The 16,787-nt window shown below is 43.1% G+C and overlaps 1 protein-coding gene across 1 annotated transcript; it reads left to right on the forward strand.

The window, feature by feature from the left end:
* The first annotated feature begins 5,266 nt into the window (after positions 1 to 5,266).
* LOC137662193 (lysosomal acid lipase/cholesteryl ester hydrolase-like) lies at positions 5,267 to 15,570 on the forward strand. The gene is made up of 9 exons (XM_068398320.1): positions 5,267 to 5,398; positions 6,730 to 6,844; positions 7,949 to 8,147; positions 8,764 to 8,873; positions 10,218 to 10,354; positions 10,918 to 11,058; positions 12,507 to 12,578; positions 14,280 to 14,348; positions 15,337 to 15,570. The coding sequence occupies exons 1-9, from the start codon at positions 5,267 to 5,269 to the stop codon at positions 15,568 to 15,570; spliced, it is 1,209 nt and encodes a 402-aa protein (XP_068254421.1).
* Positions 15,571 to 16,787: the final 1,217 nt, after the last annotated feature.

Below are 16,787 nucleotides of genomic sequence, written 5' to 3' on the forward strand. Positions count from 1 at the left end.
GAGACTCCAGAGAGTCAGCCCTTCAATTGACTCACTTCTTGTAGAGGAAATGCATGGGGACCTGAGACCTACTTTATGAGTTTTCAATACTTTCGATGGAAAATGCAATAGCAATATACCTGAGAGAAGTCAGAGCATCCCCTAAATTCACACAGGAAAGAGATTGCAGCTGTGCAGCTATCTTGCAACCTGGGATACTGCAGAGGAGGCAGGGTGTTGAATTTTCTCAAAAATCAGTAAAAGCAGGTTGGGCAAGCATCATTGGAAACATCATAGGGACTGTTGATCCCACCTTGGGACATGAGGAGGGACTGAACATCATGTTGCAGAAGCCCTTCTGAGTGATTAATTTGTGGTTTGGTGAAAGTTATTGTCACTTAGAGGCATCAGAGGAGCCAAGTTATAATGCTTTTCACTGAGAAACTACCAAATTACCTTTTTGACCATTCCAAACCATGTTCTCTACTTTGTATGTAAAGCAGAACTCTTACTGTGGCTTCACTGACATCCTGTTCTTATTTCACTCTTTTCCTTCCCCCACCACCCACAGGCATCATATTATTTGCAATGATTATATATTCCCAAGAACACATCCCTTTCATCTGGTGTTCTTCTAAATGCTCATCAGTCCACGATGAAAAACGAGTTCTTCTGAAGTCACTTATAAGTTAATTGTCTGAAAATGCTGGTCCTCATGTAGGAGAATTGTACTTCTTTTGTAGCCCAGCTGCCCAAGGACACAGAACATATCCTTCTGCCCATGGTCATCAAGACAATGTCAGTAAGGCCTGAGCCCCCAGGCTGACTACAACTAATTCAGCAGCTAGGCAAAGATCTCCAAAGACACTGCATTTTTAGAGCTGGTGAAAATGGCTTCGGAGAAACAAGAACCATTGTTTGTTCCCTCACTGGGAGAAAGGTTATATGATGTGTTCAAGCCGCCTTTCGCATCAGAGGGTGCCTGGAGAAGCCATGTTAACCCTGAGTGACTAATGCAGAATAAGACAGGTTTCATGAGTTGTGCTGCTTACTGAAAAACAGACTTAGGAGTCTGTGTGTAATGTTAAACTTAAAGTTAACATAAACCAAATGAAAAGCAATAGCAGAGATGGTGTTCTTGAGAGAAGCTGGACACTTCCTCCTCTTCATCCTAAAAGATTACATTTGGAGCAGCCCCTCAGTTGGGCAACAGTACAGGTCAAGATCTGCCACAGCCTCAGGGAACTGGAACACCCAGGTCCCAGCTAAACATCCTAACCACTGATTTGTAGGTGCTTCTTAAACTCTCCTGCTCCATGGTGCATTTTGTGTTTGTGAATTTAACCAGAAGATCTTTTTCATCACAAAGATTTCCTCACTTCTGAAGCACTGCCAAATCAGCACTTAAACACGCTCTGCAATACATGCTGCCAACTCATGACACTCACGGCTGCTGCCCTGAAGTGCTCATTGTGTTTTGACTTCCTTTTATCAGAGCAGGTTTCTGCCCATGAATCAGTCTGCTAGTGGAGACAGACCAGGAACCGTGGCAGAAGACACAAGCAAGGCAGTCAGAGCAGAGGTAAGTGGCTTGTACATATGTGTTCACAGTCTTTTTCTCTGTTGCCTGTCTCCATGAAGATGTTCAGTCTTGCTTTTGTGCAGTTGGTAGTAAGAGACAGCTTTTCGCCTCTCTGATCTGTAAGCCTATTGCTATGCACAGAAATGCTTGTTTGCTCAAGTTAGAAGCCAAAGAAGTTGGACCTACACGAAAGGATGAAAAAGAGCAACTATTTAATTTTCCTGTACTTGTTTTCTTCAGTCTGAGAACAAGGGAATGAAAGTCCCAGTATTGCAACAGTGTGTGCAAACTGGACCTCCGGCTGTTGCGGTGTGATGCAAATGTATGTTTTGTTAGTGAGAAAGGCAGCAGATTCTCGTATGCATTTAGTCACATTTGCTACTCTGGTTGGTGTATGTTTGCCTTACACCTTATATGAATTACATTTTAGGCTGCTTAAAGCACAAGGATAGATGGATGAGTTTCTGAAGGGCTTGTATCTTAGCTTCACTAAATCTTAAAAGTACCTAAAGAACTTTCAAGGGCATTTCTCTCTCTGACCTTTTTTCCTTCTAAGTATGTTCTTTTATGACAGTTTACCATGCCCAATATTTCCTAATGACTTCATCTCACTAGATGAAAATAGCTGTTCACGTCTCCTAACTGTCTTTATTCCTGAAGCTTAAGGGAGCTGTGGCCTGCCAAAGTTGATATTACTTAGCCCGCTGTATCTGACTAAAAAGACGAATACCTGGAAGGCCATGAGCCATGACAGCTAAACCAGGTGATCATAGAGTGCATTGAGAGAAGTTTGCCCTAACAAGAGTAATAATTTAGCCTCTGCATTGCCTCAACTAGTCTTGGTAGTGATTTGAAAACAAGCTGAGACATTAGCAGAAATTTTCTTCCCAAAAGAAATTTCCCATGCAGGGAGAGGAAGGCATATTTTGCTTCCATTAGAACAGAGTAAAACAGCAGAAAGTGTAAAAGAGTTTTCTGTTGACGGAGTATGTAGTTGTGAGGCTTCCTGTTTTGACAACAAAAATTAAGAAGTATTTGATATACAAAGGGAATTGAATGGAGTGTGTTTTGATGCCAAGTTTAAAATTTTGGGTGTTTCCAAATGCTGCTTCATTCCAACTGCCTGATGACTTATGAAGTTTGACTTCTTTAAATTTGTTCAGTCAAAAGTTAAACTGAAGATGAGAAAAAGTTGAAACTCCTTCTCCTATGGGGAGATTTAGAGAGTGCAAAAATCTCTTGGTTACCCCTCCCCCACCCCCACAAATCCTGCTCATCTTCCCCATTACTTGCCAGGGAATACTCTCTTATTTTCTCTTGATCTGTAGCTCCATTTGCAAGTCTAAATAAGCCTCATAGAGCAGCGTGTCTCATCATAGCATATGTCTTACGCTAGAAGCAGACTCTAGAAACGTGGCTGTATGAGAACCTCTGTTCTTCATTAAAAATTGTATTCTCCATGTCTAATGGACATAGCAATGCCTGGTTTCAGAAAGACTTGTTTCCTGAGTCTGCTTAACTTCCTAATGCAAACTATAATACAGGCAGGTCTCCTACGAAATTCTCTCACAAACCCTGATGCCCAGCCATACATGCTGTGGCTGCTTCGAAGCTACATGAACACTGACTAGTTGGCTAGTTCGCTCTTGCTGACTGCTCAGCTGGTTGCAGAACATACACCAGCTGCCTTTGGCCTGCCTTCTCCCCAGCAGGGCACTAACCCTGCTGAATAATCCTCCCCCAGCAAACAGTCCTCAGGAGCTCCTGCGAATCCCATCACCTTACAGACTTGTATCTCAGCGCTGAACTTGGCAGATATTTACCAATGACATGAAAAGTTAATTACAGGATGAACAGAAAGGTGACCTAACATAAACACACTGCAGTCATCTGAGGAAACGAAGACTACAAGACCAGTAATGTCCTCAGTCATTACTAGTGAGGCAATCTTACAGGACACCTTGATGAGCTGAAGCCTTACCTTGCCTTATATGTCTCTTTTGTCCATTGATTCTATTGTTGAACATTTAAGTAACCTGCCTGATCTTTATGGTCTTTATCCACATGCAGAATGTCTGCTACTTTTCTCTTCACAGCCCTCATTCTCCTCACACATGCAAACACAGCATACAACAATTAGATGTATAAGGGCTTTTCCAGAATGTCCAAGCACAGCCCTGAGCTTCATGGATTAATCCTTTTTGTACAGTTCTTCAGATTGGAAAGAAAAATCCTATCCTACCTACTTGCAGCTCTCTTGTAGGCAAGGGGCACTGAACATGTCAGCTCTCCAAACAGTTTTAACTCATAGTCCCATACGCAGTAACTTTCTGGGACACAGAACCTGCTCTTCCCTTTTCTAGGGAGCATTTGAGTCAAAATTTGCATGTTGAAAAAAAGTTCTGCGAAGCTCAGAGAGAGCAGTGTTCCTGCACTCATTGACTGGGTTCTGGAAAACAAAGACTAAAACACGGAAGCATATCTACTGTAGGTGGAGCTGGCATAAACTAGCGCTAGATAGACTGCACTCTGCAATTTCTATTCAGAAAAGCTAATCTGGTGCCATCAGTCAACCCAGGAAAGGACAAGGTCTCACCTCCTCATGACCAGGACAAGATTTGCAATATGGACAGCCGTTGCTACGAGATAAAGGAGACAGGCCCTTGGCAACATGAAAGTAGTCTCCGGATCCACTGTTCACTGCTCTAAAACCAAATCGTTCCATGGTTTCTCTGCTGATGGCAGCCATGGATTTTGAGACAGAAACTTTGGGCTCAGAAGTAGCAGTAGGAAAAATGCAATTATCTGAGGATAGCAGAGCAGGTTCTTTGAAGAAGTGGGCAGCAAGTGGCTGGTGAGGAAGCCTGAGGGGATGATAAATGGAGACCCAGATGACTGAGTTTCAGTCTGAAAGGCAAGGTTGACTGGGAACAGACTCATGGGGCTTCTGGAGAGACATACATGGTCACCTTGTTCCCTTCTCAGAGGAACTAATTTCAAACAGAACTTGAATCTGGTCTGGGGCACATCACCACATGATGAAAGCACAAGCTGACACTGATCTGGAGCAAATGTTCCCCTAACCTGTTACATCTCCTCCTAGAGTCCCTGAATCACTCCTGGCCCCTCCACAACTCTTCATGAGCCTCTTTGACTGATCCCTCACCCCAGCACACCACTGACCACCACCAAGAATGTCATTTGATCCCAAAGGAGGAGGGGGCAGGTGGAAAGAGAGGCCATCCCAAACCTCTCTCAACTCATTCCTGAGGAGACAGGAAACAAGCAGTGCTTTCTTCTCCTTTCACCTCTCCTTCTGGCAGAGAAGTGGAGGCAGATAAAGGCAGACAACCTGGATGATGGTCATCTCAGGTACTCATGCTTCTTTGTCAAGCTTCTGCTAGACTCATGCCAGGAGCTGTCCCTGTCTACCAACCACAGCTCCCTTGTCATCTGCAGAGTGCTCAGGTATATTGTTGCATGGTATCCCCAAGTGTTTTACTCACCTGTTCTGCAACCCTCCCTGTTACACAGTGTGAGCTGTGTGCAGTCCCTCCTCACACAGGTACTTATTTTGGCAGTCCCCTAGGGAACAGCCCTTGGGCAATCTTCAGGAGACTCTGCACTTAGGTCTCCATGTGGAATTCCACAGCACTCTTTTCTAATGCAAACACCCCTGCATGTGCTCTTTCACACAGCTCCAAGATGTGGTGCCTCCTCATGCTGCTCTGCTCCCAAGGAATTGCCTTTTTAGCAGGATTCGCAATGCCCTCCACTCTGAATTCAGACAAAAGCCTGTACAGGAAGACTCCTAACCCTGAATGCTTTATGAACGTTGTAAGTTTGGTCACTTTCTCTCTCTTTCTTTCTAAAGCATCTCTCCAACTACTACTGCCCCATCACTAACAGTCCCTGTCAGGAGGTTAAGAAGGTCCCCCCTTCCACATTTCCCAATTTCCAAAACCACTGCATTAGAGTTACAACAGCAACGAGGACCAGCTCTGAATGTGCCAGGGACAGAAGTGACTCTTGCACATTGAATGAGGACAGACACATAGCACTGCAATGGAGAGTGCCGGCTGCTACTTTTGGCTCCAAAGCCAGGCAACTCCCCAGAACCTCCTGAGGGGCACTGGAGATCCAGGCTACTGAATTTTGACGCCAGCAACAGGACTCAGCCCTGGACTGTGGCCAGAGCAGAGACTACACGCTCCAGTCCATACCAAACTGAACAATAGACTTTCACTGCCTGCATTTAGGGTGAACCCCAACAGGTATATGATGAACACGAGGCTGGGCCATGCCTCATAATGTGTGTTTGCAGTCACTTTTCTCAACATACATCGGTATTTTGGGCTACCGCACAAAGAAGGGAAGATTGCAATCTTGGCAAGAAGACAAAGATCTCTCCAACACTATGATGGAGAGTGCTGGCATAAAAGAATCCTCGATGCTCCTATCCACACAGTCTGAGCTGCCAGAAAGCATTCCTTTGCAGTGGAAGCAAAGACTGGTTTCTAGTCTCAAGGGAAGCAAAGTCCTCCCCTTCTGTAACAACCTGTTACAGAAAGCTCAGTACAGTGGCAAGGGAGGTTGAATCCCTTCTTCAAACAGCAGATTCTCACAACACAAACTAATCCAAGACCCCTTGCTCTGAATCACCACAGATTTCCTCACAGTAAATGCAAAATTAGGTGTAGGTGGTCTCATGAGTTCCCTAGTGACAGGAGCTCCACCCTTGTTTGCCTTGCCTGCATGGCTTGCCTAATCACACTTTGGCAAGAAAGGAGTTACCATGGACCAAACCCTACATCTTCTGGCATTGTCTTATACAGATACTGCTACATATTTAATCTACAGAAATGTATGATCTGTATCAGCCTTGCAAAACATGACAAAATATCTCCCAAAAGGTTAGTCACTCAATGCAGTTCTGCTTTGTCCCATAATATGGAGTCAAATACCAGACAAGTACCACCTAAGCAGGTCTGAAGACTTTTGATGCATCTTTTTACAAGACCTGTAATATTTTTTCTCAGCCATGGTCCCTGTAGCCAGGGGCCTTGCACTATCATCACAGAGCAGTCCACATCTACACTGCTCAGCTTGGTTACCCTCCAAAACAGGATAACTTGCACGTTAACAAACTCTACGTTGGCTTCCCACAGAGTGAAATTATCAGATATCATGGATACCCCAGTGAGGAATACCAAGTTACCACGGAGGATGGATACATTCTTGGTGTTTTCAGAATTCCTGCTGGGAGGAACAGCCGAAATACAGGTGTGACACAGTTATAGGACTTAAGGAAGGTTTGAGAACCAACTCTTACATGAGTCCCCCATCTTTCCCCTTTGAAAATGCAATGGCACGTTCCACACCCTTGCATCTCAGCAAGAGCACGTAGTGAGGAATGGGGCCTGAATTCTGAATCCATCTGAAGTCCACACACTCAGTGTCTTTGTCCTTATTTCAGACTTTTCTAATAATTTTGTCATATCCCAGTTTTTTTTCCCTCCTGTGAGCTAGGGGAGGGTTTTGTAGACTGGATTTGGGGAGGTTTTGCATTAACACCCTAAGTAATATACATTTCAAATAGAAGCCTGACAACAAAGCCTCTCAGGTTAGGCATATGAATATTAATTCCCAGCCTTCTGAAGGACCGACATATTCTTAAGGAAGGTGATAAGAAATCAGGTCATCAATGAAAAGCAAATCCATTTCATCTGTTCCATCACATTTTCTGAATGGAATAAAAATTTCTACCTGGAATTCAAGGTACCCTGGATACTGCTACTTTGTTTATTACTCCTTGTTAGAATTACAGAATAATTTATTTTGGATGCCTCCTCCTGTTTGGATCTCCTCCTTTGGAGATCATCTGGGCCAGCCTCATTCTCAAAGTAAGGTTAACCAAAGTTAGATCAGGGGCATTTCAGCCCTGCTCAGTTGGTTACTGAACAGACCTGCGGGTAGATGTGCTTCTTCAGATGAATTATTCTTTGTCTGCCATACAGTGTTATGGCTTCAGAAGTTTTCAGCTATGGGTAGATGGTTTCAATATAGGGACCTGTAAGTTGGCTTTCCATTTATTCCCCTTTTTTTTTCAATATAGGGACCTGTAAGTTTGCAAGAGGAGGTGGGAACAGGCCTCTTCATTAAATTCTTTACTGGCCAGGCCTGTCATGAACTGGTTATGAAATGTTATGAAATGGTTACTGCTTGCATGGAACAAATCCTTCAGATTTCTCAGACCAATATCTATGCATAGTTCTCCTGGGAGCTTCTTAAAGAAGGAAAGATTTAAAACCTCTCACAAACTAAACTCTGCATCTTAAATACATGTTAACTACTGCTCCAATATAAGAATACTTTCATCTTTTCCAGGGCAAAAGCCTGTGGTCTTCCTTCAGCATGCTTTTCTAGGAGATGCTACCCACTGGATTTCTAACCTGCCAGACAATAGCTTGGGCTTCCTCCTCGCAGATGCTGGCTATGATGTCTGGATGGGAAACAGCCGGGGCAACACCTGGTCTTTAAAACACAAGACCCTTAATCCTAGCCAGAAAGCATTCTGGCAGTTCAGGTACTCTGTAGAGGTAGAATTACTTAAGACAGAAACTCTGAGGGGACTAGATAGTTTAAACCTGATTGTTTTCACCTAAATCAGCATCAGAACAGGGTCTACGCCAACTAAGGAAAGTAAAGAACCAGACTAAGAAGGATGCTCACTGCTACTCAGAGTTGGGAGCATTGGCTGGGGAAGAGATTTCAGACACTGGGAAATGAAATGGGATTCTGAAGAAAAGGAAGACAGTATTGTATGAGGGAGAGCAAGAACCTCAGCTGGAACAGGCTGAGCAGCCTTGTCTAGAAATTTCTGATCTCTCATAGCTGAATTCAACCAAGAGAGAAATGTGTTTTGTAACCCATGCTAGCGAAAGCACTGATTGATTACATTCAGTTCCCCCAAGGGCTGCAGCTGACAGACGAAACTGGCACCTCCTCCACAGAGAGCCCAAGGCATCAGGCAGCCTGGCAGTACAGCTGCATCCCTCTACCCCCTTCCCCAGTTCAAGCAAGAATGCAGACGACCTCATCTTTTAATGGGTCCTGCTTGGTGCAAAGAACAAAACTGCCATTTGGTAACTCACACTATGACAGCTGAAATGTCTGCTACCTTTTGTGTTTCTCCCCTGTAGCTTTGATGAAATGGGTAAATACGATATTCCAGCAGAGCTGTACTTCATCATGAATAAAACTGAACAGAAGGATATATACTATATTGGTCACTCTGAAGGCACAACATCAGGTAATGTCAGGACACTCATGGTTCACAACTATTCGTGTTGCTATCTGATCAGTAGTGGGTCTCCCCATTGATTCAGTTGTTTTTCTTGTTTGTGGAGAGCTAGCAAATGTAGAAGTGCCTTCTGAGTTGAGATTTGGAAAACATGCAAAACTTTTCTAAAACAGCTTTGGTTACCATTAATAAGCAAAGAAACCTTACAGCAGATCCAAATATAGTTCAACTCTTTAAATAATTAGAGACATAAAAGTGGTTATTTACTGGGTACTTCAGGTACTGGCACTGGGTGGTTTTTTTTAAATTCTCAGCAACAGGAATTTTCATTAAGTTCATTTTTTATATTGAGACATACAATTATTTTGCTTGTGAACAGGAAGGAAACACTAAAAACATAAAAGAGCACATATAATACATATTGCAAATAACAGAAGACAAGGCAAAGGAACCTCAGCATGAATAAGTCATGTGACTTAATGGCAATCTTACAATTTAAAGCATAGTTCATGAGTGGCTATAACTGGGCACATTACTGTTTAAAAACATATTGCCAGAGACTAAAAATTAGGAAAGAAAAAACATTAATAACTTATTTTCTCTTAGTGTCAGCCTTTAGCATCAACTCACTTCATGGCCTCTGAATGCAACTAACTTTCTTTTAGTGTCAGCTAAAAGTTCCTGATGTTCATGGTTTATGTGTAAGATCCATAAATGGACATTGATTAGAAATGAACAACTGCCAGTTCATTAGTGTAAATGACGCAGAAAAAAAAAAAGAGAAGTAAATGTGGGAAAATCATATATTGTCAGAGCTCCAGAGCTTTTCTTTCTTTTCCCCTCATAAGGGTATTAAAGACTTTCATGGCAAAACAAACTAACCATCTAGGCTTTCTTCAGCTGCCTTTGATGCAAAGAATCAGTTGAAAACACTCAAAGCTCCCAGTACCCAGCTAATTATTCTATGGTTTCATGGAAGCATAAACATATATAGACCTTTAGAGACTGTAGTTTGAAAAACTCATTTTTTATGAGAGTTTTTTGAACTTTAGAGGGAATTGATCTTTTCACTAAAACCTCATTGACATGTTGCCTATAAAAACTGTTCTGATAAAGGCAATGTCCAGAAATGCTCTAAACCTCAGAATGAACTTTGCCTCCCAGATAAAATTCATTTCAGGACTTGGCTTCAACACTTGCCTTAGGTAAAACTTGCAGCACAGACAAACATGGACAACAGATAATGGGCTGCAAATCTAGTCTCACTTCTTGTTTGCTACCTACTGCTTATTTATTTATTTTGTCTGTGGAATATGTCCTCACTAACTCAGGCTGTCTCATCTGTGTTTGCAGGCTTCATAGCATTTTCTACACACCCTGAGCTCGCTAAACGGGTGAAAATGTTCTGTGCTCTGGGCCCAGTAACTACATGCTCACATGCTACAAGCCCTCTGATTAAGATAACAAATGTTCCTGATCCACTGCTCAGGGTATGTCATTTTTCCTTCTAAGAGGCCCGATGCCTGACTTATCTTCACAGGGTTCACTCTACCGGAGACAAAGTGTTCCCAAACAGGTGACACGCTGATACTGAGCTTGGGATGAATCGAGTGCTCTTGAAAAATCTGTTCCCAAACTCTGTGGGGAAAATACTGGAGATACAGGACTTGTAGCAGGAGGTCCCAGTGAAATAGGAGACTTGTGAAACTCCATCTTGTCATAGGACTTTTGCTGGCCTCATGCAGGAAGAACAAAACCAGAACTGCCATAACAGCCATGACAATCTCTGGGGCTTCAAAAATGAGTGAACATTGAGGTTGCTACACTAGAAATGGAAGGACGACTTCCTCCAGGACTGATGCCAGTAATATGAAGAAGGAAGGATATGTGATGCACTATGGGGAAGAAGGTCTTTTAAGGGGTACTGGGAGGGCAAGCTGTTTCAGCAATCTTTGAATACTGAGTTAGGAGGCTAGGCTACTAGCAACTCTTCCCTGCATAAAATGCTCCTGTAACAAGAAAAAAAAAATGTTGTGCTTTTCCCTTCCCACAGTTTGTATTTGGCTCCAAAGGAGCCATGCACCAAATTGGATTTCTGAAAGGACCTGCGACAGAGTTATGTACAAACCTGGATAAGTTTTGTGGCCATATACTCTGTTACATAGCTGGAGGCGACATAAAAAATCTGAACACTGTAAGTATATGCAAGAACACCTACTCAAAGTGAAGGTGATTTTGGAAGTTACGTTTGTGTACTCTATCCTTATCTAGTAACTGTCATGCATGTAAACGTATATAAACCACAGCATAGTTATCAACAGACTGAGGGAATGCCAGGACGTTGCATAGTGCGAACAGTGCCAAACAGTAGTAGAGCTAATGACAGATGGAACCCACAACTAGGCACATTCCAATCCCAGAAAGAAAGGACTGAATTCAGCCTGGAGCTATTTTGCACGTGTCAATAGATGTGCCCTCTGTTGGGGCTAAGCTGACAAGATTTTGGTCATACACAGATGCTCTTTAAAAAGAGCCAATAGATGATGGAGTCAGACTTCTTGGTAATACAGCTCCCAGTTTCCTTCCTTAGCATGCAGACACCAGGGTCCTCTGAACACTGGAATAATCAAAAGACAGGAAAAAGCTCGTTTTCCCACTTTTCAGACTACTTACACCAGAACTCCGTTCCAAAGAACTACTGTAAGGGGCATTTTCCAGTTTTTCTTGTCCTTAGAACTGGGCCCAACAGCTCAGTCCACAATATTAGAGCTACAGAAAGTCCTTGCACTGTGCCTGAGGAGTGCAACCCACCTACAGTGGGATTCACAAAGACTAGTGCATCAGTCAGAGGGGACAGGAGAGACAGTAGTGTTGTCCCTATGCTTGCCAACATATGGACACTGTAGTGTGTCTTAAATCCCCTTTACAGTGCCCAAAGTATGCAGAAGCTGGCCTGTGTGATGTTTATTACTGCAATATATGTAAAGACTGGGGCCCTTTTTTCTCCATCTATAACCACTTGTAAAAGCACATAGGGGAAAGCAGTGAGAATCAAAGGTTCATTGCAAAAGCATTTAAAGGCATTACAGCCCTTTTGAATTGCAGAGCTAAACCATTAAGGGTCTTTCCTGACTTGGGTTAAGTCACTAAGGTGGTTCTCAGGGCAAGATAACAAGTCTGAGGAGGAATCCAGGGAAATGTAATTGGAACATCTCCCTAACAGAACTATAAAAATGCAAACAGAAGAAAAAGCAATCTGTTTTGTAAGCTGTCTTCTTTACCACTAGGAGTAAAGTGAAGAGAAAGCAAATCTTCAAAAGACTTATACATGCATGGGGGTTTGGTGTGAGGTGAGGAATCTAAAAGGACTGGAAGGTTTTTCCCTACTGTTGCAGAACCACAGGATCCCACATTAGTACTATCTTCATGGAACAGACTCGCTTTTGTGGAGAAAGCGTGCAGATGCGTACTATTAGCCCGCTATTCCTAAGTTTGCTTCTCAGCTTTCTGTCTGATATTTGAGGAATATCCTGTTAAAATGGGGTTTTAACACAGCAACAGTATGTTCCTCAGGTCCTTCACACCTTCATTCTGTCACAGCACTGGATGCCTGTCTTTATAACACTTCTGCTTTGTCTCCAGAGCCGAATAGATGCATACGTAGGACATTCCCCTGCTGGAACATCCGTACAGAACATTATTCATTGGCATCAGGTATAACTGTGCACTGACATATAAACAGACTCTTACTACTGCTTTTTATGGAACCAACAGCCTCCAGGGAAATCCATAGGCAGTGAATCTGGGAAACTGCCTGTCACATCTTCTCACATGCTACCGTGAGCACCTGCCACAGAGGGAGCACTGTTTCCAACGTCTCACCAGACCATTACCTGAATTGCCCCCTTGGTATCAGGCACTGAAATTTCCCCAGGGCATATCAGGCCTCTCTGCATGTTGGGCTCTAATGGCTTCCAGCCTTCATCTTTATTTATGAAGACATTTGCCTTGAAAGCTACAGAAGTGAACACAAGCACGGTCTAGGCACTTGGCAGGCAGTAGGAGGATAGTGGAAACTTGAGCAGCCAGGGGATGAGCTAGACAAAGAAGTAATGCAGGTTAAAGCTTTTCTCCCAGAGGGTTAGTTGCAGACTGGATCACCTCCCAAAGCCAGGTAACCGCACAAACACTTCTGCTGGCACAATGGCGAAGTGGGGAACTGCCTTATACTACTACAATACATGACAAGCAACATTGCTCTACAAGGATATTCCCAAAAGCCAGGTTTTTCCAAAACCCTTTTAGTTACTCTTGCCACTGTCCACATCTTGATTCCAGTTCTCTAAAGGTGGGTTTCTACTTATGCGCTGGCAGATCTGAGCTTGTTCTGCTCATGGTCTGAATCAGACCAGGGCAAGACAGCTCCAGCCAAGAAACCTCACTGCAGCAGGATACACCTACCCAGAGCTAGGAAATGGGGACGAACCATTGACAGCCAGTGGCTTTACAGCCTATTTTGCCAGCCTCTAACAAAGTCAAGTGGCTACAAAGCAAGCACAGATACAGTAGGATAGAAGAAAATAGCAAAGGCAACACAGGAAGCAGATTTCTAGCACATCCTCAGCCACTTGAAGCCTTGAAGTCAAGGTTTTCTAAACTGACACTGACTTTCTCTCACCCTGCATTACATACAACCACTCACAAATGAAATTACTGGTCAGGTTTGTGCAAAAAATAAAATAAAAATAAAAAGACAAAAAAAACCCCAAACAAACAAAACCCCCCAAACACATGTGTACTTAACTCTTCACTCATCAGTCCTGCAAGACATATATCATGTCTTTTAGACAACACAAACTCAAGAAAGCTGATGTCTTGTGTCCAATGTCCCACCTCAGAACTGCGATCAGAGCACAACTCATGTATAGCCAAACTTTTTTAAGAAGTACAGAGCCTCTGGAAATGTTGCCACTACTGTGAGCAGACCAGACAAAACTGACACACAAAAGACAAGATGTGTAAGGAGAGATCCTATATTACACTAGACTAGTAATAGCCCTGACATGTTCTAGATATTTAAGTCCTCTTTCCATGTGACAACTGAACCGAACTCTGCATCACAAACAGGGATCCCAACTTTAGTTAACTAAGGTAGTCAAGCAAAATTTTAATAATAAAACATACCAAGGCTGGCAGCTGAGCATCAGGAGAGAATGATAGCAAGAGGAAAGGCAATGAAGCCACTCACCCTACAATCCATCCTCAGTATCCCTGGAAGCCTGCCACAAGAGGAAGGGGTAGGAGCAGCTCACAGTCCACTGCCTGAGTCTTGGCTTCATTCACAGGCAGGAAAATGCCTCCTGCGCTCTGCTTCTTGGTCTATCAACACTTACATTTTATCTGTTCTTTTGACAGCTCACACATACAGACCGATTTCAAGCTTATGACTACGGCTTTAAGGAAAACATGAAGAAATACCACCAGGTAAGGCAATATAGTTTCCCTGAGAACTCATTCTCGGGTTCTGGCAAAACTAAGAACAGAAAAATTCAGATTTTAGCACCTTTGTGCTACAGAAAGAGGGAGAGAGTGGTCCGAGATAATGTTTCACCTGAATATAATACTGGTAAATATAAAAGTCTATTCATAGACAAGGCACAGACAGTTCCTTGCAGACAGCTAACAGAACTTCATTTTGCACCCCCTACTGATGCAGGGGTGTGTCCAATGACATGTCAATTTACCTGCCATTTCCAAAAGGCTAAGTACCACACTCAAGTCCAAGGGCTAGGTGATTATGGTTCCCCAAAAATCCTCAAGGCCTGCCTCTCAGTTAAGAGGGGAAATTAATGTCACAGCTAGGGTGACCTCTCCAATTGGCTGACAATCATTTCACTTTTAACCAGCACATTTGGCTTGCAGTGTCCTGTGCTGTACCAGGGCAGGCTGCTTTGCACAGACAGAAAGGCTCCAGAGATGTAATCAGTCACTTCTAGCCATGCATACTGCCTCAGAAATTTTCTAGAGTGAAATTATAAATAGCCAAAGTATTTCCTTGCCACTTAGGTCCCAAGCATAACAACTAAGACCAACAGTTGCACTCCATGCCCCAACAAAACTTAAAGATCTTCCCACCCTAAATATACACATGAATAAACTCCACAGTCCTTGCCTGATAAACAGACACTGCTGTTTCCGTATCCCCACCTGAGAAGGGCATGAGCAGGTGTCAAACTGCAGGACAACTCTTAGCCATGCATCAGAGAAAGACACAGGAATAGGATGGATCGTTCCCTTTCACGGTAGGCAGGGACTGGGGTTGGGGAAGCAGACACTAAGAGGGTGGCCTTCATACTTACTGTTTTATTGTAGAGAGTGCAGAAGGGAGAGAGAGATGCTTGCACAGAATCCTTTCTCTAAACACAACTTCTGATACAACAGCATTCACTCAGGTCTCCTCGCTTTCTCACAGCCTATTCCTCCTGCATACAAGATAGAGAAGATAAGCATACCTATTGCTGTTTGGAGCGCTGGAGATGACAAATTTGCAGATCCAGAAGACATGGCAATGCTCCTTCCTCGGATTACTAATCTTATTTACCATGAGCATTTTCCTGCTTGGGGACATCTCGATTTCATCTGGGGCCTTGAAGCAACCGAGAAAATGTATTGGAAAATCATTGAACTAATAACAAAATACCTTTGAAACCACATGCAGTGTGTTGATTCACTCAGTAAAAACCTCCAAAATTTCTATTTGGCAATAAGGGTAAGAGATAAACACACAGACACACATAATGGATACCAGTACAGGTATTTATTCACACTTGCCTGTTTCTTGCTTTCCTCATAGTTTGAGGTTTTCCATGGTGTTACTGTGACTGCTGTCTTTCTGAGAAGTTTGAGGTGTATAGGAATGAAAGGTGAAAACATGAATGTATCTGAGCACACATTGCAGGGATCACTTAATTTGGACAGCTTTTATTTATACAAAACTGATTTTCCTAAGCCTAAACTCTGTTGTTCTCATATATATCTTACGTACCCCACAGAGGCATTCCCGTGTCCAATTTACATCTTCCCACGAAAACCCAAAAGTGGAATTTGCTCATTTCTCTGTACAACTGACTTTTGTTTGAATTAAATCATTTATCCACTTGACAGGGAACTTGGCTTTTTTTTTTTTCTTTTCCCTCCTCACATTTACCTACAGTGTCAACACAACCAAGGGATCTTCAGACACAAGAAACTGAGCAGGCAATAAATGACTTCCAAACATCAAGGAATCCATCCTCAAAAACTCATAGAAGTATTCTCCTGCCCTCCATGCCTACACATCACCCAAAGGTTTGTTCACACACTCTAAACCCCCCAACTTCAAAGACCACGGGTAGCAGCTGAAGAATGAGGAGGTATAGACCCATCAGGCAAGCTGCACTTCAAGCAATACAGCTTTCACCCCATGAATTATTCTTGACACTGGCAATGAAGTTGCTGCAAGCAGTCTGAGCTACCAGCTTTGATTTTTACATAACTCTGTGTCTTGACCATTCTTTGTTCAAGCAATTTCTGCAGCATAAGAAAGCAGTCAGCTGTTTCCCCTTTCCAGCCATTAGCCCAGAGAGACAGCATCTTCATTATCCATGCAAGTGCCTCACATCTACTCACCTACAAGTTGATCTGGTAGGTAAGAGTGTCTGCCCCCAGGTTACACCCGAAGTGCTCATTATTACAGGCTCAGACAGGGTAGCTTTGTTTCCTGGGGTGTTTCTGGATGGGCCTTCAAGCTCTTATGACCCAACCAAGACCCTTTGGTTCCACTGAAAAATATATCTGTGCTCTGCAACACAGGAAAAATACACCAACTTGTCCATGCACCCAGTCTAGCAGCCATTAGCAGTGCTGATCGTGGCATCTATCTTC

This window comes from Nyctibius grandis, chromosome 4, assembly GCF_013368605.1.
Source record: "Nyctibius grandis isolate bNycGra1 chromosome 4, bNycGra1.pri, whole genome shotgun sequence".
Classification (NCBI taxonomy): Eukaryota; Metazoa; Chordata; class Aves; order Nyctibiiformes; family Nyctibiidae; genus Nyctibius; species Nyctibius grandis.

Bases quoted from the DNA above. Each gene is read 5' to 3' on its own strand.
- LOC137662193 (XM_068398320.1), top strand. From the start codon at position 5,267: ATGTGGTGCCTCCTCATGCTGCTCTGCTCCCAAGGAATTGCCTTTTTA. The intron at 8,148-8,763 runs GTACTCTGTAGA...TCTCCCCTGTAG, and splicing joins AAAGCATTCTGGCAGTTCAG to CTTTGATGAAATGGGTAAAT. The intron at 12,579-14,279 runs GTATAACTGTGC...TTCTTTTGACAG, and splicing joins ACATTATTCATTGGCATCAG to CTCACACATACAGACCGATT.